This window comes from Rhagoletis pomonella, unplaced genomic scaffold (assembly GCF_013731165.1).
Source record: "Rhagoletis pomonella isolate Grant_MI unplaced genomic scaffold, Rhpom_1.0 Rhpom_scaffold_00007, whole genome shotgun sequence".
Classification (NCBI taxonomy): domain Eukaryota; kingdom Metazoa; phylum Arthropoda; class Insecta; order Diptera; family Tephritidae; genus Rhagoletis; species Rhagoletis pomonella.
This window is the reverse complement of record NW_023458561.1, coordinates 10949612-10976034: the sequence shown is the minus strand read 5'-3', so window position 1 is coordinate 10976034 and position 26423 is coordinate 10949612. Positions and strand designations below refer to the sequence as shown.

Here is a 26423-nt window from a genome sequence, read left to right as displayed (position 1 = left end):
CTCAAACTTTGACAACAAAGCGTGAAACGCAGAAGGTATGCTACAATAAACGCTTTGACAGATTTTGCGTTCTTCTTTTCCTCCATATATTTTCTCTGTAAAATAGATAACAATATAATAATATGCATTAATAATAGCAATAAAAATTCCTATTTACCCTATTTTTGTCATTAAATGCAAATGCAAGTGCACGAGAAAAGATACATAGAGACAGCTGATTGCCAAAGCGGGCAAAAGTTGAGAGTTGCCCAAGATTTTGCTTCGCTTTGCTTTGCTTTGCTTCAAACGTTTTTTATGTGAGCATACTCATGCATATGCCTACATCGATCCTATATGTCAAAGCAAATAACTATCAAGCAAAGCGAAGAAAGTTGTATGTGAATCAGCCCTTAGGCGTCCGCAAATTTCGCACAAAGAGAGTACGGGGCGGCGCAGATAAAGTGGTAAACTTACCTAATTCGCCGCAACTAATGCCCAAACGCAGCCGTGTTACATCTACATCTCCAAAAAAACGAATTGGTCGGACGCTACAACAACAACCACTGCAGATTAACAAGGAGGGAATAACAAAAAAAATCACGGAAGGGCACCGCCTACAGATCAAAGCGCGGCAACAGGCCCAGCATCCAGCCAATCGGAGGAGCAGTGGACTGAAGTAAAGATGCGTGAAGCTAAAGCTTAGACTAAGCCAATCAAGCCGGATGCGATCATAGTAAAGAAGGCTGGTGAATAATCGTATGCCGACATATTAAAGAAAATAAAGTCGCAACCTGAACTGAAAGAACTTAGTGCTAATGTCAAGAACATCCGAAAGACGGCCAAAAATGAGTTGCTCTTTGAGCTGAAAAAACAAGACGACCCTGCTACCCAGAAATTTAAAACTGCAGTTGAGCATATACTTGGGGAAAGCGCCCATGTACGCTCGCTTACTCAAGAGTCTATTCTAGAGGTGAAGGATATAGATGAGGTAACGACGAAAGACGAGGTATTCGAAGCACTGATCGAATGCCTTGGTGGAACTAATCTTGAACCAACGGTAATCCGCTCAATGCGCGCTGCCTATGGGGATATGCAAATATGCACCCTTAGCCCTCAGTGATTGCCCGAGAGCTAGTAGGAAAAGCCAAAATACGCATAGGCTGGGTCAATTGCCGAATAAGGTCTAAAGAAGTTCTGGTGAGATGCTACAGGTGTCATGATTATGGGCGCATGTCTAGAAACTGTAAGAGCGCAGAGGACCGATCCGCATTATGTTTTAGATGCGGAGGAAAGGATCACAAGGCTAGAGACTGTACAAATTCACCATCTTGTTTCCCCTGTGCCAAAGCTGGTGAAAGTAGTACAAGACACGCGACCGGTAGTCGTGTGTGCGCCGTCTTCCAAAGAGCAAGAGGAAAACAACAGCACCAATGAAATTTCTGCAGTTGAACCTTAATCACTGTCAAGCAGCGCAAGATCTGCTCAACCAAACCGTATACGAACTTGGTATCGATATTGTGATCCTTAGCGAACAATATAAGAATAAAAGCGAAGCGTCTTGGGCTAGCAACACAACCAGTAGGTGTGCGATATGGAGCTGTGGAGCTCCCCCTAAGCACCTTGTCCCAATCGCATCCACAAACGGCTATGTATGCGGTAAAATAGACAACATTTATGTTTATAGCTGCTACATACCACCCAGTGCGGACTTAGAATGTTTCACCACCGTCGTTGATCAGTTAGTCAACGACGCTAAGATGAGGAGTGCAGTGCTTATAGCAGGCGATTTTAATGCATGGGCGGTAGAATGTGGAAGCCGAAGGACTAATTCGAAAGGAAGAGAGCTTCTCAGCTCACTGGCAGCCCTAAATGTCATACTTCTGACCAGCGGAAATGGAAATACTTTCTCCAGGAACGGGACAGGATCAGTCATCGACCTGTCCTTTATAAGAGGAGGACTAAGCAGAACAACAAACTGGTACATAAGCAATGCTTACACGCAAAGCGATCACAAGGCCATAATCATAAGCGTTGAAAAACAGAGCCGCAACAACACCGCTGCAAGTCACTGCCACGGGTGGAAAACAAAAAGCTTCGACGAAGAGCTGTTCGAAATAGTCTCCAGTGAAGTAAAAATAACCTCCAGCGTCGAGAAAGCGCCGAAAGAACTGATGAAAGCACTCAAAAATGCATGCGATATTTCGATGGCGAGAAGGAAACGACACAATACACGCAAACCCGCTTATTGGTGGAATGATGAAATTGGCAATCTGCGAGTACAATGCAACCGGGCAAGAAGAGTGTGTCAGCGTGTTCGCGCACACAACGAAGCTCTTAAAAAAACGCAATACGTGAGAGCAAGCGCAAAATTTTTAGCGATCTGTGTGAAGATACTAGCAATAACACGTGGGGACTCGCCAACAGGATAGTCATGAAAAAGCTTAAACGCACAACACAACCAACATGCCCTTTTTGCTGGCTTAAATCGTATAGGTCCTCTTTCCGGCCCGATTTCGTAAGGCCAACGCCCCGTGCTTTCACTGCTATCCCTTGCATAACCATTGAGGAGATCCTGAGAGCTGGCAGAAACACACCTCTCAACAAAGCTCCAGGGCCCGATGGGATCCCGAATATAGCCCTAAAAAAGGCCATTGAGACAAAGCGGTGCGCATTTTCTAGCGCTTTCAATAGTTCCTTCAAGAGGGCATATTCCCACACATCTGGAAACTGCAGCAACTGGTCCTTATACCGAAAAAATCAAATCCGTCGGCACCTTCTGATTACAGGCCACTGTATATGCTCGACTCCACGGGGAAGCTATTCGAGCAGATAATTAAAAACCGCTAAGAAATTCATGTAGATAGACATCTATCAGAAAACCAGTTTGGCTTTAGAAAAAAGCGCTCTGCGACTGATGCGATCGAACTGGAAAATTCCATAGCGGAAAAAGCGATTGAAGGCAACCGTTGGCTAGGAGGCACAAAAGAATACTGCCTGGTTGTTACGCTAGACGTAAAAAATGCATTTAATAGTGCTTCTTGGAAGGAAATTCTTCACGCATTACGAGCCTTAGAGGTCCCATTATACCTGCATGCCATTCTGGGGAGCTACCTCAGTAACCGTACCCTCAGATACAGTAGTGACAATGGGCTTAAGGATTATGCACTCACGGCCGGAGTACCACAGGGATCGGTGCTTGGACCTTTACTGTGGAACATCATGTATGATGGAATCCTACGCCTATCCACCCCAGATGGCGCCACCTTGGTTGGATTTGCAGACGATGTCTCAATCGTGGTCACCGGGAAAACACTAGCAGAAGTAGTGGCGATTGCGGAAAAGTCAATCAGTGCGGCACAAGAATGGCTATGTGCGAGATCCCTCACACTTGCAACGCAAAAAACAGAAGCAGATCTTATAAGCAGCCGCAAAAAAGTGGAAGGTGTAACTGTCGGAGGGAGTGTAATCTCATCAAAGCCCTACGTAAAATACCCCCGGGTATTGATAGATCATCATTTATCCTTCCGAGATCAGCTCAACTACGTCAACGAGAAGGCGGCGGGGTTGACGTCATCTTTGTCCAGACTGATGGCAAACATTGGGGGACCTAAGCAGCAGTCTAGACTAGTACTAGCAGGGGTAGTTAGATCCATACTCATGTACGGAAGTACAATCTGGTACCACGCATTTAAACGCTCATCGTACGTTCAGGGTATAAACGCAACTTTTCTCTTATGCGCATTAAGAGTATGCTCTGCATACAGAACAGTTTCGGAAGACGCAGCACTTATCATCTCCGGGATGCCCCCACTTGACCTATTGGCGCAGGAAGCAGTTGAAAAATGAAAGGATAAGAACGAGGAAGACGAAATTCGCACCTCTTTATTGCAACAAAACAGCATATCGCAATGGCAAGCGAGGTGGGGTTACGCAACAAAAGGCAGGTAGACACATCGTCTCATCTCTAATATCGATGTATGGATCCACAGACAGCACGGTGAGGTAGATTTGTCCTGGTGAAATAGAGGTGCGGAACACGTACTCTTTTCGTGTCCCCGATTCAGCACCCAGAGAGAAAAGCTCAATGAACGTCTCGGCAGCGTAGTTACATCCGAAGGAATTTAGAGCCACTTGTGCCCTAGTTATGCAGCAACTTCGCAACAGCGAGCAAGTGAGGCGTAGGCAAGAACGACAGGCGAGGTAGGAAGCAGCCACATCATTCTATCTGGCTCAGGCCAGATAAAACGCCCATTTTCCTAGAAAGAAGAGAGCGAACCTCCCAAAAAATTGTATAAGCAGCAATAAATCGCTGCACCCGGACATTACTAAACTTAGAAACGAACTTCTTAGTTGTAAAATACCAAGGGGGTGGGTAAGTTTAATACCAAACCAAGACGAACTGTGGGTGGAATCATGTGAACAGTAACGGACGTAGAGCTTCGTGCACAAACCGCCTCCCGACGAAATACTTAGCGGTGACGCAGGGGGGATCGGTACATAGACGGTAGGAGGTTTAGTGGGTTAAAGTCTCACACTGACGGTTTTTTGTTTTTCAACCGAATTGTAATTGTTTTGTTGATAATTGCACTGGCCTATAGTCAAAAGATGTAAAAAACAGCATTAACATTGCTGGCGTGCATTTAGTTCGCTGGTCCAATATATTCTAATATTTGTTTTTAATATTAGATCCAGTTTGCGAATTTTTGCAAATTTAGTAATAATATCGGTATCTCTTATAGAAGAGCCATTACCTTCCATCATCGTGGAAAAATTTTGTTTACGAAAATGAGTACAGACATACTGAACAAGCACAACTTCTTAGAAACACTATTAGTTTACTTATGTTTATGCAACCATATATAAAAATTGCAAATATAGGAAAATGACAAAAAAATTGTTCAACATTTTTATACCCGCGCGCACTTGTGCACAAGGGTATATTAATTTTGTTCACATAACGATGGTTTGTAACAGCCAAAACGAATCGAGATAGATATAGACAAATGTATACATAAATGCTTAGAATGAATAGAGAAATCGATTAAGCCATGTCTGTCTGTCCGTCCGTCCGTGTACACGATAACTCGAGCAAAAATTGAGATATCTCAACGAAATTTTGTATGTAGGTTTCCATTAATCCAAGGTAGGTTGGTATTGAAAATGGGCGAAATCGGACTGTAACCACGCCCACTTCCCATATAACGGTAATTTTCAGAAATACGAAAACCGCGATATTTTAGTAACTACTGAAGATAATTCACTCAAAATTGATATTTACAATGATTTTCAGACGAAAAATAAGAATATTATACAGTTTTGGAAAATGGGCGTAGCCACGCCCACTTATGGTTACATGTGTATATCTTGGTCACCGCTGCACCGATTTCTTCCAAACTTGGCACAATCTGACAATAACCACGCCCACATCCCATATAACGGTAATTTAGAGAAATACAAAATCTGCGATAAATCAGTAAATATTAAAGCTAATTTATTCAAAATTGACGCTTGAAACAATTCTTTACCAAGAAATACGTTTATGATAAAATTTTGGAAAATGGGCGTGGCACCGCCCACTTATGATCACATATACGTATCTCGGTAACCGTTCTACCAATTTGTACCAAACTCGGTATGGTTATTGTGCTTGCCACATAAAAGCAAAATGTTGAAAATTATTGAAATCGGACTAAAACTACGACCGCTTTTCATTTTAATTTAAGGACGCTAATTTACTCAAAATTTATACATCCCGGCTTACCATCTAGCGGCAGCTTTCGGAGAGGTGAAAAACATATATTTAATACTTCCGCCGGGTATTTAATGTTCGGCTCCGCCCGAACTTAGACTTTCTTACTTGTTTTATTTTAAAATAATTTGTTTATAATTTGAACGATTTTCATCATATTAATCATGCCTATTACGGTATACGACGGATGCCATCCGCACGGATCTAGTCCGATTCGCACTGTCATAACAAGCGAGAGCGAAGCATTAGATTCGTGCGAATGGCACCCGTCGGATACCGTAATAGGCATTATTATCATAAACCAGTAACAGTAAGTCTCGCCTTCAATTTGGTAATTATTACGAACCGATCGAGTAACATTTACCAAAGTTATATCGAAAAACTGAAGTGGATCTCCAGTTTTTTTCTAAAAAAATGTCTATTCAATTGTATAAATAACTTTTAAATGAAAAAACCGGATAACGGAAAAGTGTGCCAGGGAGTGACTAAATGCAAAGCAATATCGTCCAACTGGAGAGTCCCCAAAAGGATTTCCCAGTATATGTTAAAGACTACTGCATTTACCTACTGTCACTTTTACACATAATGGAATTAACTAAATTATTTATGTATATCTAAACACTTAACGCACGTCCCCTACTTTCATATAAAGGCAAATTTAGAAACCGCGAAAAATATGCTTCTTCGGTGACTATGAAACCATTCCGCACCAATTTCAAGACTGCATAAATGGACTTAAAATGGGTGTTTCTAACCCTAATTGTATTATGTAAATGTATTTAAATACTTATAAGTTTGAAACTACTATTAACTTATCAAACGATTCCTAATCTTTGACAATACATGTTTGACTTCATTAACCACGATCTCGAAAACTGACCAAATCGGTGTGACCAAGTCAATGGTAAAGGACCATATTATATAAACATCCGAAAACATTAAAACGTTTGAAATAAATCTCGTGTCACGTTTTTGTATTTTGCACTTGGTTGCTGAAGTAATGAAGAATTGAAAATTCATAGGGGAAAATTTTAGTAAGTTTTATCTTAATATATTTAAAACTTGTAGACTTATTGAAAAATGATAAATGAACGTGAGGTTCCAAATTTAATAACCCTTAATTAGATATATCAATTAACGCATTCCATGGATATTACAATCCAAAGTTTCATTTTCAAAATCCATACACTTTGATTCAATTGCGAGGGCTAAAAATAAGTTTTAAATTAATCTTTCGTGGCCAATAACAATTGGCATAGACCTAAGACATCATAATATTACTATTACAACTCGGTCAAATTCTTTTTTTCCCCCATACAAAATCGGCCCAGCCTAAACCTCATTTTGTATGTTCATTCAATATCAAAAAATTGTTCTAGTACTTGCAAGTTTTTACTGGAAATGCATTCAATAACCAACAATTGCGTCTTAAATAACCTAAGAAAAGTGTATATGCACACAAAGATACATACGTAATAGTTTTAGTGCGTTTGAAAGGCGACGCACTCCCTTTTCAGATAGCCCCAATTTGCTCTAAGAGTATGGGATTGATTTCATATATCTCCATACCATGTTCGAGTACTCTACCATGAACACTTCCAGAGATATGCAGTACGAAAAAATTCAGTTTTTATGGGAGGTGCCACGCCCATTTTTTCAATAGCTCCAATTTTTCTACATGACATGCGACTGTTTTCGTATTTCTCCATACCATGTTCGAATACTCTACCATGAACACTTCCAGAGATATGCAGAATGAAAAATTCGGTTTGAATGGGTGGTGCCACGCCCCCTTTTCCAATAACCACAATTTTTCTCCATGAGTATGCGATTGTTTTCGTATATCTCCATACCATGTTCCAGTACTCTACCATGAACACTTCCAGAGATATGCAGTACGAAAAATTCGGTTTTTATGGGAGGTGCCACGCCCATTTTTTCAATAGCTCCAATTTTTCTACATGACATGCGACTGTTTTCGTATTTCTCCATACCATGTTCGAGTACTCTACCATGAACACTTCCAGAGATATGCAGTATGAAAAATTCGGTTTGTATGGGAGGTGTCACACCCCCTGCACGTAGCGGTATGAAATATACTTTACACCCGATTCTCGTACGTACCATATATACACAAAAAATTTCATAAGGAACGGGCGAGCCGTTTAGGAGGAGTTCGACCACAAATACCGTGACACGAGATTTTTATATATAAGATTTTAGACAGAGGCGACAACAACCGGCTTTTAACTTCAGACGCTAAAAGTTAAGTAGTATATCAGGAAACGTTGATGGGCCTTCTACAACTATTGCTAAAAGTCTTATAAGCAACCTAGAATTTATTTTAGATTTCTCCAGCGAAAGCGAAGGCTCGGATGTAGAATCTGGAGACATTAAAAAAATGTGAAATTAAAGCTCAATTGAAGGCCTGTCTTAAAGAAAAATGAGCTTATCTCGGAGAAAATCCTCTCGATTAGTGGAAAACTGAACTAAAATACGACAAATTGACAGATCTGGCTCCACCCGCCAGCGTTCCAAGTAAGCAATTGTTCAGTGCAGCCAGCCTTGTATACGAGCCTCTAAGAAATCGCCTCATTGGAGAAAAGGCAGCAAAAGTACTTTTAAATATAATATGCCCCTTTTGAACTTTGACTAGTAGATTAAAACACTGTATAGGTTAAGCGTCCGTTCAATGTTCTAATACTAACGTTACAAAATTTAAGTAATAAAAACGATGACTTAAGTTGATTATATATTTTTTAATGTTATTCCTAACGTTCGCATTCGCGACATTCGAAACATCCCTAATGTATACATATGTACCAGGTTTGTTGCGAATATTCGCATTCGCATTCGCAACCGCGGAGCTTCCGCATTAATTTAAACATTCGCATTCGCTTTCGCATTCGCAAAAAATCTATGCGGATCTTTTGCGAATGCGAATATTGATGGGACCGAAAATTACAGCTATTTTTTACGAGTTAAACTTGGCCAAGTATTTTTTATTCCGAAATAAAAGTACTTTCCGGATAATAAACAAACCGCTTATCCAAATTAAACAAGTTTGGTATCCAATGAAAGAGGACTTGAATAGCTTTAAAACTGAAATGTCTAAAGGAGGAAAGCCTCACATTGAAAAATGTTAATTAATTACCATAGAACAAACATTGGGTCAGGTATGTATTTACATCCATTTCTTTAGTATTAAGTTATAAAAAAATATAAATAGAGGTTGTAACCTTCATTCGTTATATCTCTTTAAAAGCTATTTTCCACTTTCATATGATACCAAATTTGTTTAATTTGGTAAGCGGCTTCTTTATTATCCGGATAGGACGTTTATTTCGGAATAAAAAATATTAGGCCAAATTTAACTCAGAAAAAATAACTGTTATTTTCGGTACCTGGAATATTGTGCAAGTGCACAGAAGTATATCTAACAAGTCACAGAAGAAAGTATTAAAAATGAGTTACAAAAACTAAAAACGAAAAACGCTGATGACGTGACAAATTCCGAAACAACCAAAAGAATGAGAATGAATAATTCTTTCGAAAAAAACGGTGTCTAAACAACGATTGTGCCATGATGCTAGATTATGAAGATGAAAGTCAGGAGGATACATCCGACATTTGCAGCCCCGATGAAATTCTCAAAAAGTAATTATTGCACCGCAATAAAAATAAATAAATATAACTGAAAGTCCTCTCAACTGGTGCAGTGCAGTGTTGCCGCGAAGTATTTTTAGTGGTAGCCAAATTCCTTTAAAAAAGGGCTAAAAAAGAGCTAAAAAAAGTCGTTGTGGCTAAAAATGGTAGCTAAAATTGTTTACTCACATAATCATATATAAGTATACACGCAAACATTTTCAATAAGTAATGGTGTAGGAAAATAATGAACTCTGGAAAAAGCTAATATTTTATCCAACCAAACATTTTTCGTATAAAAGGGGAAATATACGACACCAGCTTGCTGGCTCGATCAAGTGATTGTACCATCAGGCTCGAAGCTGGTACAGTATTTATTTCTTTACAAATGAGGTCGAGGAAAGATCGAAATGATTTGAACCGAAATTTCAACATTTTTCTACCACTTTGTTAAACATTATTTTTTTTTTTAATTCACAACTGCAATATCGTGAACTTAATATTCCACAAACACGGCTTTGACTCATATAGTGGACATTTCCGCCAAAATATTTTTTACCTAGAAATTGAGCTAATTTCACCACTCACGACACCAGCTTCCTGGTACAATCATAAAATTTTCAAATAGTTTTTGAAGTCGCACCAGCAGCTGGTACAATCACACCACAAGAACATACACGGTCAATCGACTTGATGGGCCATTTAGCAAATGAAGCATATTAGGGGCCAGTTTGTAATGCACGGCCGTGGTTTAAACTAAGTTTAAACGCCCGATCTGGCTGGTTTAAACTAAGATCAGCCAATCAAATGTAAGCCAGCTGTTCCATTTATACCCAGTTTACTTAATCTGAGAAACTGGCACTGAAAAACTGGCCCTAAGGGCCGTAAACTTATCTATTTTAAGTTAAAAAAACAGCCCTAACACTTTTACAGGATGTATGTATAAAAAAGTAAGGAACATTCAATACATATATGTATATATATCAGTCTTTCTTAGTTTAAAAATTCATCTCTTACATAAATGCAAAGAAAAAATAGATCAAATTAAGCATATAAAACTTTTTCATGCCCAGTATGAATAAATTATCCAAAGGGCTAAAAAATGGCTATGTATGTGGTAGCTAAATCTAGCCACCAAAGGGCTAAAACGGCAACACTGGTGCAGTGTCAATCGAAAAGAATTTACAATTTTGCCAAGTTTCAAGTTTTTAAAGTTTGTCGCCTCGAGGGAGTTGTTATATAGTGGCACAGGTTTGATTTTCGACCCTTCAAAAAGTTTTTATTAAGTATAATGTTCCAATTTTTAAATTCAAGTACTAAACAAATATTCAGTCTTATGAGTTTAATTTTCCCCGAACCGATTCACTTTTCGCTTTTGGTTTTCATGTACATATTTACTATGGGCGGAATACAAATTTTCGGGTGAATTTTTTTTCGGGCAAAACTCAGGATAAGGCAGGCATTCGCATCCGCGGATGTCTAAAATTCCACATTCGCAACATCCCTAATATGTACTTATGTGCATTAGGGTGGCTCTTATTTAAATTTATCGGATTTTGTTAGGTCGCACCCCCTGGATTGGTAAATATGCATGAAAACATGTGCTATCCAAAATTTTAGGTCAATCGGAGAAAATTTAGGCGTGCCGACCGAATTGAATTAAATCTCTTATATTAGTTGTTAATATTTTTAATAGTATTTATTTAAAAACAAACCAATAGTGATACAAATTGTAAGTTGTTACAAAGCATATATTTTTAATTGAAATATGATTTCGTATTAAGTTAAGAATACATTTTTGCGAGTTTATGCCACTACAAGATGTATCATTTGCTTATTTATGTTACAATGGGATTATTTTTTTCTTTGAGCAGTTAGGATAACGACGGCGGCAGTATCTTATAATTTTCCAAACTTATTCTTCTTGTTCCTAATTTTTTGTAAACAGTTGGCTGTAATCTTCCATCAATTTGACCCCTATTTCGGCTGCATCATTTACAACTTCTATGCCTGTTACAATTTTGAGACCTTTCCAAAAACTTTCATCATGAGGCCACGATAATGGATTCACTGGTACATTTGAATCGAAAAATGCGAAAGCAATGGACTCAGGTACCACAAATGATTTTGAAACATTTGTAAAGCGACTCTGCATCAATTTCTTTAAACTGGTCAAGTTTTGACAAAAGAACAAAATCGTTGTATGTTGCCATAACAGCCGAAGGAGCAGAAACCACATCTCAACGTATATGGATACAATAAAGATACAAATTTTGCGCATCTGATTTTGTTTCTCTGGCGAAAAGGCAAATTCATTTCGAAAAAATTCTTTTTAAACAGTATCTAGCTTTTGCCATATATCTCGCGTGATGTAAAGCTCCTGTAACTTGAAAAGAGACGTTACAGGTGACGTTGAGCACAACCTTTAAGTTCGTGCAAATTGGAAATGAACTCTATGCGCCCTTTAAGACCAAACGAGGTTTTAGGCAAGGCGATTCCCCTCCTGCAACTATTTAAATCTGATGCTGCAATAAAAGCTGCTAATCTGAATCGTAGCGGCGCCACATCCCTGCAGGGAAAGCTACTAGTTGGGAACTAGAATTCGACCAGTTTGCGTTTCAGCCCAACTAGTTCACGTTCTATCCTTTTTCAATGTTAGCGACTGGTATTTTTAACATTGTGATGTCCTACGAGATGTCAATTGTCAGGTTATGCATCAGCATCTTCTTGTAGAAATACTTGTAGCATTATACCAGTTGATGAGATAGTCTGCCAACTCCTTTCCTTTTTGCTCGCGGCGCTCCAACTGTCGCAATGGCCGACAGAGCAAAGCACTCGCGTGGTAGGCCTGAGGTACCAGGTTCAAGCCCGGGCGCAGGGAAAATTTTTTTTTATTTTTTTTTTGATAATATTTCGTTTATTTGTATTTTTTATTTAGGGTTTTTTTGTTATTCTTAAATTTAATTAAAAAATAATAATTTTTTTATCTATTTTTTATGGAACAAGTATTTGTATTTCTTCCCATATATTTGTTTCTTTTTTTTGTAATGTAACTAGATTTTTAAGTTTGTTATTTATATTTAAATTGAAATAATTATTCCTACTTACATTGATCTTACTTTAAAAATCTTAACCACCTCCAAGCGGCCTCGAACCTGCGATCCCAGAACCAGAACCAGTAGTCTTCACGTGACGCCACAGCCGACATTTGTAATAGAAGCAATTAATTGCGTTTTATTTTATTCTTTGGCAATTCAAAGGCAGCTGAACGCTTAAGTTCTTCGAAAATGTCGAACTGGTAGGCACATACTAGTTTATGAACTAGTATTTTTTCTAACTGGTTTGGGTTTTCACTGCAGGGATAGTATAGCAAAAGAACGATGCTGCCGGCTATGCAAATGATATCGACATCGTCGACCTGAAACTAAGGGACGCAATGGTCCGGATTCTTGAAAACTCTCGCATGAGGCCAAAAATCGAACATGCAAAAAATTAATTTTGACACTTGATACGTGTAAGGGATACCCTACAGATACCAGATGTGAATGACATTTCAATTAATTTTTTTCCAATACCCTAAGAAAAAGGCTCTTATGAGCAGTATATTTCGGCTTTGATGTTTTGTTATTATATTAGAGAAGCTTACGTGGTATTGCGGTAAATGGTAGTTTAATGATTTTGTACAGATTACCACATGTTACTAATGAATTTTAATTGGCAAAGTACATACATTAAGAAAATGATTTTTATTTTGAGGGGCTTGCTTCGGTGTGCATTTAATAAGTCTTTAAATCTTCGCATTTTCCCCTCGTTTTTTTATATACATATTTATCGTGAACTTTGATGGGGTGCATCTTTTTTTGCACAACTTTGCACACTAAATCTGTGCATTGAGGGTAAAAAGGGACTTATTTGAAGTATATGGACATAGGTTTTGTTTACATTTATTTGCCTTCCCATTCGCAAATTGTAAATTACGTGACCACTATAGTACGTCAAACATATGCAGAATAATGCGTTAACAATATTGAGAGCTATAATTTTTTTAAGTACTACTGAAGGGTATTCGATAATGCAGCTTAAATGTATTTACATAATTTTTATCTAAACCTTGGAGGACGTACAGTGGTCCAGAATTGTAAGAACACATAAGCGCATGTGGTCAAAAAGCAAGTTTGTAAAAACATAAATTTTCGTTCTTGTTACGTGCAAAGGATACCACAGAGGAACCGGAAGTGGAGTGACTTTTCCATAATTATTCCAGAACTCAAAAAATAGGCTAGGTAAAATAATATACTGTTGTTTAATTTTTTTTCGTAAAGAAAGAAAAGCTTTTGTAATACTGCAGTAAAATATCAATTCAATATTTTGTAAAACATAGTAGCGTGTTACCGGCGGATTTAATTTCCAAAAACATATTTTCCAAGGCGTATTTAACAAGGTGGTGTTGGCCGTATATAAGTAAAAAATTACACTAACAAATTATACGCTGATGTCCATATTGTCATTGGTATGAGTTACAACAAACAATTCATTCTGACGTAATGGCCTCCACGGCGAAAAACTCAGCTGTCGCCCCAACACCACCTTGTTTAATACACCTTGATATTTTCGGAAAAAATATTTATTCGAGTATTTAGCTGCTTGTTTCGATCGCTGTGTGATACGGTTTCAAAACGCTATTTTCCCAATTTTTTGTATGTTTTTTTTTGCTGGAAATCTTTGGCAATATAATAGGTTTCACATTATTGAGAGCAATAATTTATTTTAATATGGATTCGATCTCTGCAGGTAATTATTTTATTCAGCTAAGTAAGAGCAACTATTAGAATATTTGTCGATAAAAAGTAGATTTGATACCACGCTCGAAATAATCTGACTACAAGAAGGAGCATCATTAAAAGTAGTAAATCAAGGTTTTTACCAGGGCTGCAAACCACTCCAAAAATCGGTGCGGTTCGGTTCAGTGTCTCGAACTACTCAGAAAAAACTTGTACCGGTACAAGAACCGGTTCAAGAGTATCTCTGAACTGTGGTTCGGTTCGGTTCAAATGGTTCAATTTTTTTATACTAACGGATACAGATATTGCAAAAAATATTACAAATCTATAATATGTAAATAAAAGGCTTTGTTGCCGAGATCAAATTCAAATATCTACATGGATAGTGGTGGTAAAATAAATAGGGGCGCGACATTTTAGCAAGTTTTCACTATTTTTCTTTTGTTTATTTAATGGTTATTTTTCTTTTTAACCATATAAATAACTCCAAGTTTTATAATTTGTGCAAAAATTATGTAAATGCTGCAAAGTTTCATCTAATTTTAAATTTTTTAATAATAATTTTTAAACTTTAAGTTGATTTTTGGCATTTTTCACGTATTTTCTTCCGTAAGTTATGTGGGATTTTTTTTATGGAAGAAAATGCGTAATACCCTAAACAAAAAAAATTATTTAAAATCAACGCAATCAAGTGGAAATTAGATTAACTTCAAACCTGAGGGAGTTATTTATAAAATAGTTAAGATTTAATCAAATTTTCATGTACCGTTGTCTCGAAAATCGGAGCCAATATGATAAAACGGGGGATGCCATTGAATTTAGAATTAAAAAATTAAACTTTTTGTTTTGAAAGTGTACCTGTTTTTTATATTTGCCCATATACATCTCTTTTCGATAGGCCTGATAATTTCTGAGAAATCAATTAACAAAAAAATAAAAAATTAAACAAAACAGTCGTTATTTTTTATTTTTCCCCTCTTAAAGCTTGTGGCGTTTTCTTTTCTACAAACATTTTTTTAGTATTTGTGCGTAAAGGGCACTGAGTAGGCAACATTTTTCGGTAGAAAAGAAAACGCCATTAAATTCTTTTAATTTTTCCATCATAAAACAAAAAATCTGAAGTTATTAATTAATTTCTCAGAAATTATCAGGCCTATCGAAAAGTGATGTATCCACGGTTTATGGAGAACTTCATTGGCTTTCATTTACCGTACTTCGTATTACGATTGTTCAATTGGTTCGTAAGATATATGTGATTAAGTGGAACTACTTTTTTGAGCTGAATAACGGTAAATATCAAATATCTCGAAAACGTTTCCATAAAAAAAAATTAAGTCCATTTTCGGAATCACCGAGCACTTCTTCATAGGAATTGGATAGTGACGTTGGGAGCAAAAAACCAAACCAAAATTTGTGATCCAGTGTTATTTTCCATTATTTCTCATTTTGATAACACATACACATGTATGTGGAAATCAGAATTTAAGAATTTGGGGAGAGTTGAAATGTTATTATTTAATATTTCCAAAAAAGATTATTAATGACAGCGTCGATAATTCGGAGAAGAGTGCAAGCTTCGAAGAGTGTTATACAGTTTTTAAAGACATCAATAACTATGTATATTGTAGAATTTAAAATTTTCATAGCGATTAATGTTCAAAAAGCTCAGTTATGCAAGACTTAGACTTGACTTGACTTGAAAATTGTATATCTGGCAAATGAGTAGCGCGGATATTTAGTTACCCAAAAAACAACTACACTTAGAAACTTGGAGAAGTCTAGATTTTTGATTTCTAAGTGCAAAGAGAGACGCGAAAGAATCATGCTGCCATTTAAACTTTTAATAAAATCCCTACAAATATGCCACGCAAATATAATTTTTTGTATAAATGTAATTCATCTGGCAATCGAAAAACAAACTTCCAAATAAATACAGAAAATAAAATAAAAAAATCGCAATTTGATGCGCGTAAATAAATTTATTTTACTGGTAATTTTGTTTCCATTTTGGTGTAAAAACCAATTAAACGTTTGCAAGTTCACGTGTACAAATACACGTGCTGGTATTCAAAAGAAAAGGAAAAGGTAATAGGTGACACGCTGAGTAATCGTTTCTAAGTTTCTAGGTAAGTCAAGTCAAGCCTAAAAGTGCAAACAGTCAACGACGTAGCGTAGACGTAGGTTGACGCAGACACGATCTATCTTATGGGATTCGTGTGTTAACGAAAACTCACCACCGCATGGCGGTGACGTTGCCGTTGCTTCTCTCTCTCTCTCTATCAACAGTAAATTTGATATGCTGCTACATACGTCAACCTACGTTTACGCTACGTCGTTGACTAACTGAGCTTTAAGTCTTGCATAACCCAGCTTTAAATATTTTCGAAAAATAATACCGCGACTTGGAGAGCAAAATGCATTTTGTAGCAGAATCTTTACCTATCTGTCAAGCAAAAAAAATTGTTTTATTCGACTCATAAATGGTGGGGAAAATGATTTCGAATTGAACGTGATTTGCCTACATATCTTGCATACATATGTATAACTTCATCTGTTTTTATTGATTTCAATAAGCAGCCCTATTGAGAATAAAGCCATCCTTTGAGGTAATGAAATTTCTTTGAATTTCTTTATATTTCTATATTCTTGTTATTTCCTGAAAAAATTATTTCTGAATATACTACGTACATAAGAATATTAGAACCAAAAATTGCTTGAAAAATACCTGAGATAACGACGCTTACTTTAAAAAAAATATATATCCTTAAACATTTTCACTTTTTTACATTTTTTTTTAAGTTAAATTAGCTCTTCCATTGTTAAGTGCATTTCCGCTAACTCCAAAACTCGAGTTAACAAATCTATGTACAAATACATTTGCAGTGCGTTTATGTATATACTTTCAAGTTCATACTTATTTATGCTCATTTGGCGATCATGGACACACAATCTTTTGAACTTTTTTTTTTTACAGCCAAACTAAACAATTTTATTATACTTTGATTTTCGCCATAAACTTTAACTTCTTAAATATGCATGCCCGTAAATTGGAAATATTTTTTTTTTTAATTCACCCACACAATTGCGTACGTAGCCAAATATAAAATGAACACTTTGACGCTTTTAAAAGTGAAAGGAACACTAACGATAAAATTTCACAACAGTTCTCTTCTGTTTACAAGAGGCACTGGATTGCTGTCTGCCTCCGGGAGCTCACACGTGCTACAAAAGGCATTAATCGACATCTAGAGGCCAGAGTAGTTAGCTGATGGAGTTTCTCTTGTTTGTTTACATTTATTTATGTACATATGTACATACATGTACGGGTGTACAAATATTCAGATCTACTTAGTTATTATATGATTGAGCAGAACAATACTTAATTGCGAGTAAAAGTTCGAGTGCGAGATCTATCTTATAGGGGAAGAAACCTCACTCAACTTATCCTAACACAGAGAAATTATTTCATTGTATATATATATATGTAAGTAGTACATACCAGGGTTGTTGCGAATATTCGCATTCGCATTCGCAACTTCGGAACTTCCGCATTAATTTGAACATTCGCATTCGCTTTCGCATTCGCAATAATCAATGTGGAGCTTTTGCGAATGCGAATATTGTGCAAGTGCACCGATAAAACGTATATATGGCAAACAAAATGACAAATTGTAGCCAATATTTTTGCCTGTGGTCATGGGAGTATTTGTATAACAAAATAAGTCAAATGTCATATTTATCAACTTTGATAAAAATTTCTTTAAACATAGTATTTCTTAAGCTATGTATATAACCGCGCTATTAATGGGCAGTTATACAGGTTCCAACTTCTACTTGACCTTTGACGTGCGTCAAAGAGAACACAGTCTTTTTAACAAAAAAAAAATTTTTTTGTGCTTTAAATACCTGCATTGGTTTCTTTCTTTATTATGATTTTTTTGGACCAATCTTAAAAAAACTACTAGACACAAAAGAAGAAAGTGTGCACTGTAATTCTTAATCAAATTTTCGTGATTTGCTTTTGATGTTACATATATTCGTTTCAATAATATCAAATGGTGCTTTTTGGGGGATTTATTTTTAGCAAAAATTTTAAAAAGAGTAATTTTGTTTACCTGTCGGGCAATATTTTTTTCATACGGATATACATTGAATCCTTGGCTAAAAACTTCTGTGGTAAAACTGTCCCTTATTTGCTATTTAAAGTCAAAGAGTAAGCTCCTTCAACAGGGATTTCCAGCAGAAATGATCAACGTCTGGCTATAAAGAGAATCGATGCCCAAATTATAAAAAACACGATTCAAATGCTTATAAAAAACAGGGAGCTTTAAAAAAATAACAATATTCTGATCCGATTCGGCTGGCAGCCACGACTTTAAAAACAGAATTTTTTTCAAAATTTTCATTCCTGGAAAATAATAATTTATTTTCCATATCCACCTATTTAGCCCTCTATAAGCACAAATTTTTCAAACCAGTCGCAAAAGGAAGTATTAAAAATGAATTACAAAAACTCAAATTGAAAAACGCTGATGACGTTACAGATTCCCCAAATTCTGAAACAGCCATAGGAAGGAGAATGAAGAATTCTTTTTAAAAAGCTTTAGAAAAACTTTACACATTTGGTTTGGCTTGTAAGCGCTGTGTAAACAACGATCTCTCCATTATGCTAGATTTCTAAAAATACTAATTGCTTCTTAAAAATATTTGACATCCGCGTTAGATATTCGCTTCCGCATTCGCATCCGCGGATGTCTAAAATTCCACATTCGCAACATCCCCAGTACATACATACATACATACATATATTCCTAAATATAAATGTTCATATGTGCCTTCATATCTGTGTGAACATTAGGGTGGTACAAAGAAAGTAAAAACGGAATTTTAATGCTCTCAACCCTATGATTGTTCTATCAGTGTGACCACTTTGTGAGTAGTTCCTCAAAACGTGAGGGAATTCGGATGCGCTTGCGTATTTTTTGAGGAGTTTTCTCTCGATATATGTATTTGCAGATAACAAATGCAACCATGTTTTACATAACAGAGTTGTTAAATAGCTCTGCAAATTTTTGAACAAAAAGCTTTACGAAGTTTTATAAAGAGAGAAATATACCACACAAGCGGCTTGTCAAACATTCTTCAAACCTACTTTTCCCATTTCGCCATACACCATGCAAACATGACTCGTTCAAGCAAAGAGTTTTACTTTTCTTTCGGTTCACAATGTAAAAGAATTTGGGTTTGTTCGATTTTTCTCTCTTGCGTCCTCATTCGGTGAAAATTCCGTTGCGAATGAGGCGATTTTACCATACACAACGTAAGTGGTTTGATCAAACGTCAACATGGCGGCCAGAAAATCAAAATATTTTGAGTTTTGTTCACATTTCCCTTAAACGGCTTGTCAAACCTACACAACATAAATAGCTTTAAATCTGCATTTGCTGCTAAATATTCAAAATACTATCGATAATTATACCCGAGCGCACTTGTGCACAAGGGTATTATAACTTTGTTCACATAACGGTTGTTTGTAACAGGCAAAACGAATCGAGATAGATATAGACAAATGTATACATAAATGATCAGGATGAAAAGAGAAATCGATTAAGCGGTGACTGTCTGTCCGTCCGTCCGTCCGTCTGTCCGTCTGTGCACACGATAACTCGAGTAAAAATTAAGATATCTTAACGAAACTTGGTACGTGTACTTCTTTCGGGCGTAGGACGGATGGTATTGAAAATGGGCAAAATCGGACAATAACCACGCCTACCTCCCATATAACGGTAATTTTCAGAAATACGAAAACTGCGATATTTTAGTAACTACTGAAGATTATTCACTCAAAATTGATATTTGCAATAACTTTTAGACGAAAAATAAGAATATTAACATTTTTTTGAAAATGGGCGCAGCCACGCCCACTTATGGTTACATGTGTATATCTTGGCAACCGCTACACCGATTTCTTCCAAACTTGGCACAGTTATTGACCTTGGCACAGTTATTGACCTGGTACAGATCGGACAATAACCACGCCCACATCCCATATAACGGTAATTTGGAGAAATACGAAATCTTCGATAAATCCGTAAATATTGAAGCTAATTTATTAAAAATTGATGCTTGCAACAATTCTTTATCAGGAAATACGCTTATCATAAAATTTTGGAAAATGGGCGTGGCACCGCCCACTTATGATCACATATATGTATCTCGGCAACCGTTCTACCAATTTGTACCAAACTCGGTATGGTTATTGTGCTTGCCACATAAAAGCAAAACGTTCAAAATTATTGAAATCGGACTAAAATCACGGCTTTTCATATAACGGTAAATTTTAGAAATGCTCGAAACGTCAATATTTCGAAATTTAAGGACGCTAATTTATTAAAAATTGATACACCCCGGCTTACCATGTAGCGGTAGCTTTCGGAAAGGTGAAAAGGCATATATGTAATACTTGCGCCGGGTATTTAATGTTCGGCCCCGCCCGAACTTAGACTTTCTTACTTGTTTTTTTATTCCATCGTTATATTTTCAACTTATTTTGAACTTGCAAATCTTGATAACGAATGGAGAGGGCAAGCATTGTCCGATCATAAGAATATTTATCCAGAAAATTATAGGAAACAAGTTTTAATTAAAAGATTCTTCAGGTTCATATAAATTTCCCAATTAAAAACAATATTTATCTGCATTACTGATATAGCCATTCTCTAATTCTTCAGTAGAACGTATATTAAGTAGTTTAAAAATGTGTAGAACTGACAGCAATATTACATATATACAAAGCAAGGCATACAAAATAACGGTGATACTTTGTTTGAGCCACAAGAACAAATGTACCAATTGAATTGGAGAACGTAATTAATTTTTGTACTTAGTACCTGTAAATAGTATGTAGTACACAGTACTCATATCTGTAATAAGAAAATTTTGAGTAATTATTTCGGATTTTGAGGATTTTTCATTTGTTTTTGAGGAATTTGGAAATTTTTTGTGGCAACACTGTGTTCTATATCAACCAAATATATACCCTTGTCTTTTTGAATCACAAAATATTGAGGTCGCTCAAATGGCTAAAAATTTTGGATGTATTTTATGTGGGTATTATTCTTTGAAGTCTCCTGAAGAGTAAGAAAGTTTGTCTATTGAAAAATATTGAGTTTCAAGGATTCTACACCATTTCTAGGAAAGAGTTTTTTCCCCATATAGAATACATGGAAATCTGTGAGCCCTTTGAGAGACCTCTAAATATTTTGTGATTTAAAAAAATAGGGGACATTTTTTTCGATTTAGAAGGGGGTGAGAACCTTAAAATTCCAACTTCACTTTTCTCAAATGAATTTTTTTGGATCACCCTACATGAACATAACTACATATGCACTTATTGTATACTCTTGATAAAACAGAGTAATGAACGAATATGTATTTTTTGAAATTAGTGGACTTCTTTAGGGGTTTCATTTATGAAATCGTGTTGTGTTATAAATTTCAGTACATATATATGTAAGTACATATTTACCATGCATACAGTGTGGCATACGTACTTGTGGAAATATGTAAGCCTGTTTGTAAATATTCAAAGAACATACCTCTCATTTAATTTAGTATTCTTCTGACGCTTAATATGTCGCCGATTGAAACTGTTCGTACACGAATTGGACGTAGATGTTGGCTTTATTAGAACGGAATTCTGCAGGGATGTGGACGCCTTTGCCGTTACTGAGCCCACGCCTGCGCTGGCTACTGTAGATGTTGACTCGCAAGCGGCTTCGGTAGCTGAATGTGATCCGCTGTTGCCGTTGTTGTTGTTGGAAGAATGCGTATAATCAGTGGGAGCACTTAGCTGTCGATTGAACGCCGCCTTCCGTCGACGACTAATGTCTGTCAGGCAATACTTATTCAAGTGTCCATTGCTCGATAGCGAACTCTTGGGCGGTGTGGCATATGGATGTATACCCGCTGCTGCCACGTGCAGCTTGTTGCACGAATTCGTGCTTACGCTTAGCTTATTGCCGTTGTTGTTCAGATTGCAGCTTTTATTGTTGTTGGAGGTGACCTTTGGATTCCTATGTGTCGATGCTGTCGGCGTGAATGTTGCGCCCCGATCTTTCGAATCGCGCTTTATTGAGGACTGACGTCGATATGTGGGATGTGTTCGCACCGCTCCGTTTACGAGGCACTGTTGCTGTTGTGTGTTCGTGCTTGACGCTGCAACTCCGTGTTGCTGATCTCGTTGAAATTGTTGCTCTTGTTGATGTCTGCCAGATATAACTGGAGGCGAACTCAATGGTCGCGTATTCACTCCACTTGCAGTCGTTTCTAATTGCCCAGCCTGCTGTTGTTGTGTGTGCTGAACCTGTTGCTGTTGCTGTGAGTTTTTCTTCTCGACTAGATATAAACTGAGGTATTTGTCACCAGGATGCAGAGAATTGTCGGAAACCGCATTCGACTTTGCTATTAACTGTCCTTTCTTTTTACCCGCTCGATTTTTCAGCGACAAGTTGCGAAGTTTCTTCGATTGCTCCTTGACCTTATTGGATCTGAGAAATGAAGGACTATTGGCGAGACACTTGAAAATGTATGTTTTATTGACTAGCTTTTGTTTATCAACCTGCGGTGCGTACTGATCAAAATCACTTTTTAAATTCGAAAAATATTCCGCTTGCTGTTTCGCGTAGATATTGCAATCGCTGTAATGTGGTTTCAGGTGCGAGCGGTATGTGCCTGTTGTGTCGTTGATACCTGTGTAACCGTCACCGCCACTATCACCGCCTATAGTGTTATAACGAGTTATTGGATCGGAATTGCTAAAATTGTGAACGACTATGTGCTTGAAGTCCTCATTGAAGTCGTTGCCATAACTTGTGCTATTGCTATTGATCGCTGTGTGACGGTTTAAGTCTTTATATGCATCACATATGGTGGATGGGCCGCCGTTTCTTTCTCTTTCTTCGTCCGCGTCTCCACCACCGGTGCCTCCACCCCCACTTCTCCCTGCGTAGATGTTACTCTGATTACTGTAGTTACTGTTGGTGCAACTGATCGGACTATTTGGCACTCGCGTCGAATTGGCAGTACAATCCAGTTGGTGCTGCTGGTGTTGATTATGGCGCTCTCTTGCGGTTAAGGTCAGACTATGAAGTTGCCCGCTACAGCTGCTGTCGTATGAATGTTGTTTGGAAACGGTGCTAAGCCGACTCGACAGATGCTCACTTTGCAGAGAGCGCTGGTCATCACCGCCACGACTGATGCTGCTACTTATGCAACCAGCACTGTGCCCTGTATGACCAGCACCCAAATAAGCAACGTTGTATTCGATATAATCCGTGTTTTGACTATCGATTAATGACTCACTGTCGGGGTCTCCAGGACTGTGACCCGACCGCTTTATTATTGCCTTGCTCGCAACGGCCGATGCTGCAAATTTGAGTGATTCACAACTGCAGGAAATGAATTTGTGTAATGTGCTGGTGTTGGAGTTGGTGTGTTTTGTGGTATTAGAGTTGGGGTAGTTGAGGGACGACGACGATGGTGCGGCAATGCCACTTCTACTTGTAGTAGCGCTCTGTTGTTCCGATGCGTTCGAAACACCGATATTATTGCAGGTATTGTGCGCGCCCGTAAGGTTGATCAGAGACTGTCGCAATAAATGCGGATGTGAATGTTGTTGCTGTCGATGATACGGTTGCTGTTGTTGATGTAGACGCTGCTGATGTTGTTGATACGCAGTCTGTTGCTGTTGTTGATCGCTGCTCAAGTTTTCTCTGCTATCACTGGAAAAGATGTAGAAAAGGAAAATGAGAATAGTGCAAAAACAAGCGCTCAATTAATTTACTGTTATTGTTACATACAAAGATAATGTGCATATATGTATGTATGTACATACATATGTATCTTGGAAAATAATTCGTACGCACTTACATCCCAGTAAAAATTTTATTCATACGACACCGCTGTTGGTGGCATGAGCTTCCGAGTAGAAATCGGTTGTATGCATTCATGAAGTATGCATGCTTTATGAGTGAATTAGTGTGAACAATTCACGCGTAGTTATGAGTTTCCACAAATAAATTCAAATTCTAGCGAACTACAAGCGAACGTACGTTGTTGTTGTTTTAAGTACATTTCTTGATAAATTGGAAGTGGAATTTTTGTAATATTTTCAGTCTTGTAAAAAATTTAGTAAACGGACGTGTTGGGCGATAATATTTTCAGCACTAACGGGCTTTTACAAGATATGCATTTGCATATGTAAATGCTACTCTTTTGTATGTCCCCGTAAGTACCATATAATAAAATGTATCAGAAAAGTAGCATTTACATATGGGGATACATATCTTGTAAGAATGCTTTAATACTGTTCCATTAATGCATTTTTGTATGTTTGAAACATTAATAAAGTCATATGCGTACAGCAGTAGTACAAGTGTATGGTTAAAGTACGTATACGCCCTGAGAAACCACACGTGTTAAACGGAAATGAAGTTTCATTTATACTGGCATGTATCACAGCAGCAAGCTCATGCCACCAACAGCGATGTCGTATGCATAAAATTTCTACTGGGTACGTATGAGTGTTCGGTAGCAGAGGTATTTATAAAATTCCTGTTAATATAATAATATAAATATGTACATACATACACATGAGCGAGTACATTAACAATATGAATATACATATCGCCGTTTAAAGTGCAAAACCGCGTATCAGCAAAATGCAAAACCGCGTATGCGAACTTGTAGAAATTATTTTCTATTTTCATATTTCAAAATGGTTCCCTTTTTTATAAAGCAATCGCATTTCTGGCAAGTATATTTCAGGACGAATGGATTAGGATTGAGCCAAGAGCTTGTGTGAGCAAATCCAATTTTTGGCAGCCAATTTCCGTTACGCGGTTTTGCAGAATGACGATACGCGGTTTTGTACTTTAAACGACGATATGTATGTACATACATACATATCTACATAGTTGTGTATAATAAAAGTGGAAATCAAAGCATTGGCAATCTACATTCAAAGCAATTATCCAGAATAAGCTATGAATAAAATAGACTATGGTGAATAGAATTTAAAAGCGTTTGTATTCGTAATAGGTTTGTGGGCTGCATCTACTGGATATAGATACAATATAATGCAAGTACATACATATGTATGTTTGGGTATTTGTAGTGAATGTATAGTATGCGGTCGCTACAACGGTGGAATTGTGCAAAAATAAGATCAGTTTTTTTTTCAATTGTGTGCTGATTGGAGAAGCAGCGGAGAGGAATTGCTAAACTGCATAGAATGTATTTGTTGCAAGCTTGACGCCGGGTGAGCGCATCTAAAGGTCTGAATATGCATACTTCGCATAACTTCGCACAACTTCTGAAACGTAACACAACTTTACCAAACTTAAGGCTGATTATGCGTCGCATGCAACCAAATTTATCAGTACTACCAACCTTATGCATCGACGCAATAGGGTTATTCACGGCGTGTGAATAAAACAGCCGATTTTTGGTTTCTTTAGGTAAATGGATTTGTTTACCGAAAAATTCATTCAAGTGGCTATTAAGTCGTTTAAATGGGGTATATTTGTAGTCCAAATTAAGGCGACACTAAAGTTCTTTGCAGTTTGACATAATTTTCAATGGAATATCTGTCAAAATATGTAAACAAAATATGTAAGTTTTCTTAAAGAAATACGTAATGAACTACATATATTAAAAGATATATTTACTAGAAAGATCATAAAAATACTTTTGATTTGATATATAATTTTTTTATAGCTAGGTTTAAGGACAACTGCCAATTGTAAAATAAAATAACTGTATTGCATATATACATATGTATGTAATACTTTTATATTGGCAGTATCTACAAATGCAGTCAGCAAACATTACAGTACAGATGTATAAAAAAGGAAAAAGGAAACCGAGTAATCGTATATAAAAAATTATTAAAAATAAACATTGCGAATATTATATAAAAATCACTACAAATCAATATAGTTTTTTATTCCTCTTTAACTGAATAGTGAGTAAATTTTTACTCAGTCAAAATGGAGATACATATATGTTTGAGTTAAACATTCTGAAATAATAAATTGCTGATAATTTTAAAAATTTTCAAGTCGGCTGTTTAATTTCCAGGTAGCTTTAAAATAAAATTTTAATACTTCATCATAAAGTTTCAGTTTGTATAAGTAAACATCGTTATCAAAGGGGCATAACCACTCCAGAGTAAACAATCCCCTTCAAATTTATTTTCAAGCGCTACT

The 26423-nt window shown here is 36.9% G+C and overlaps 1 protein-coding gene across 7 annotated transcripts in view; it reads right to left on the bottom strand.

The window, feature by feature from the left end:
- Positions 1-26423, bottom strand: part of LOC118742311 (potassium/sodium hyperpolarization-activated cyclic nucleotide-gated channel 2) — a 238860-nt gene that overhangs the window by 152420 nt on the left and 60017 nt on the right. For all 7 annotated transcript variants that reach the window (XM_036474287.1, XM_036474288.1, XM_036474292.1 and 4 more), the window contains exon 2: positions 21753-23936. In XM_036474287.1, coding sequence (XP_036330180.1) covers positions 21753-23936 — 2184 coding nt within the window. The remainder of the gene's footprint in view (positions 1-21752; positions 23937-26423) is intronic.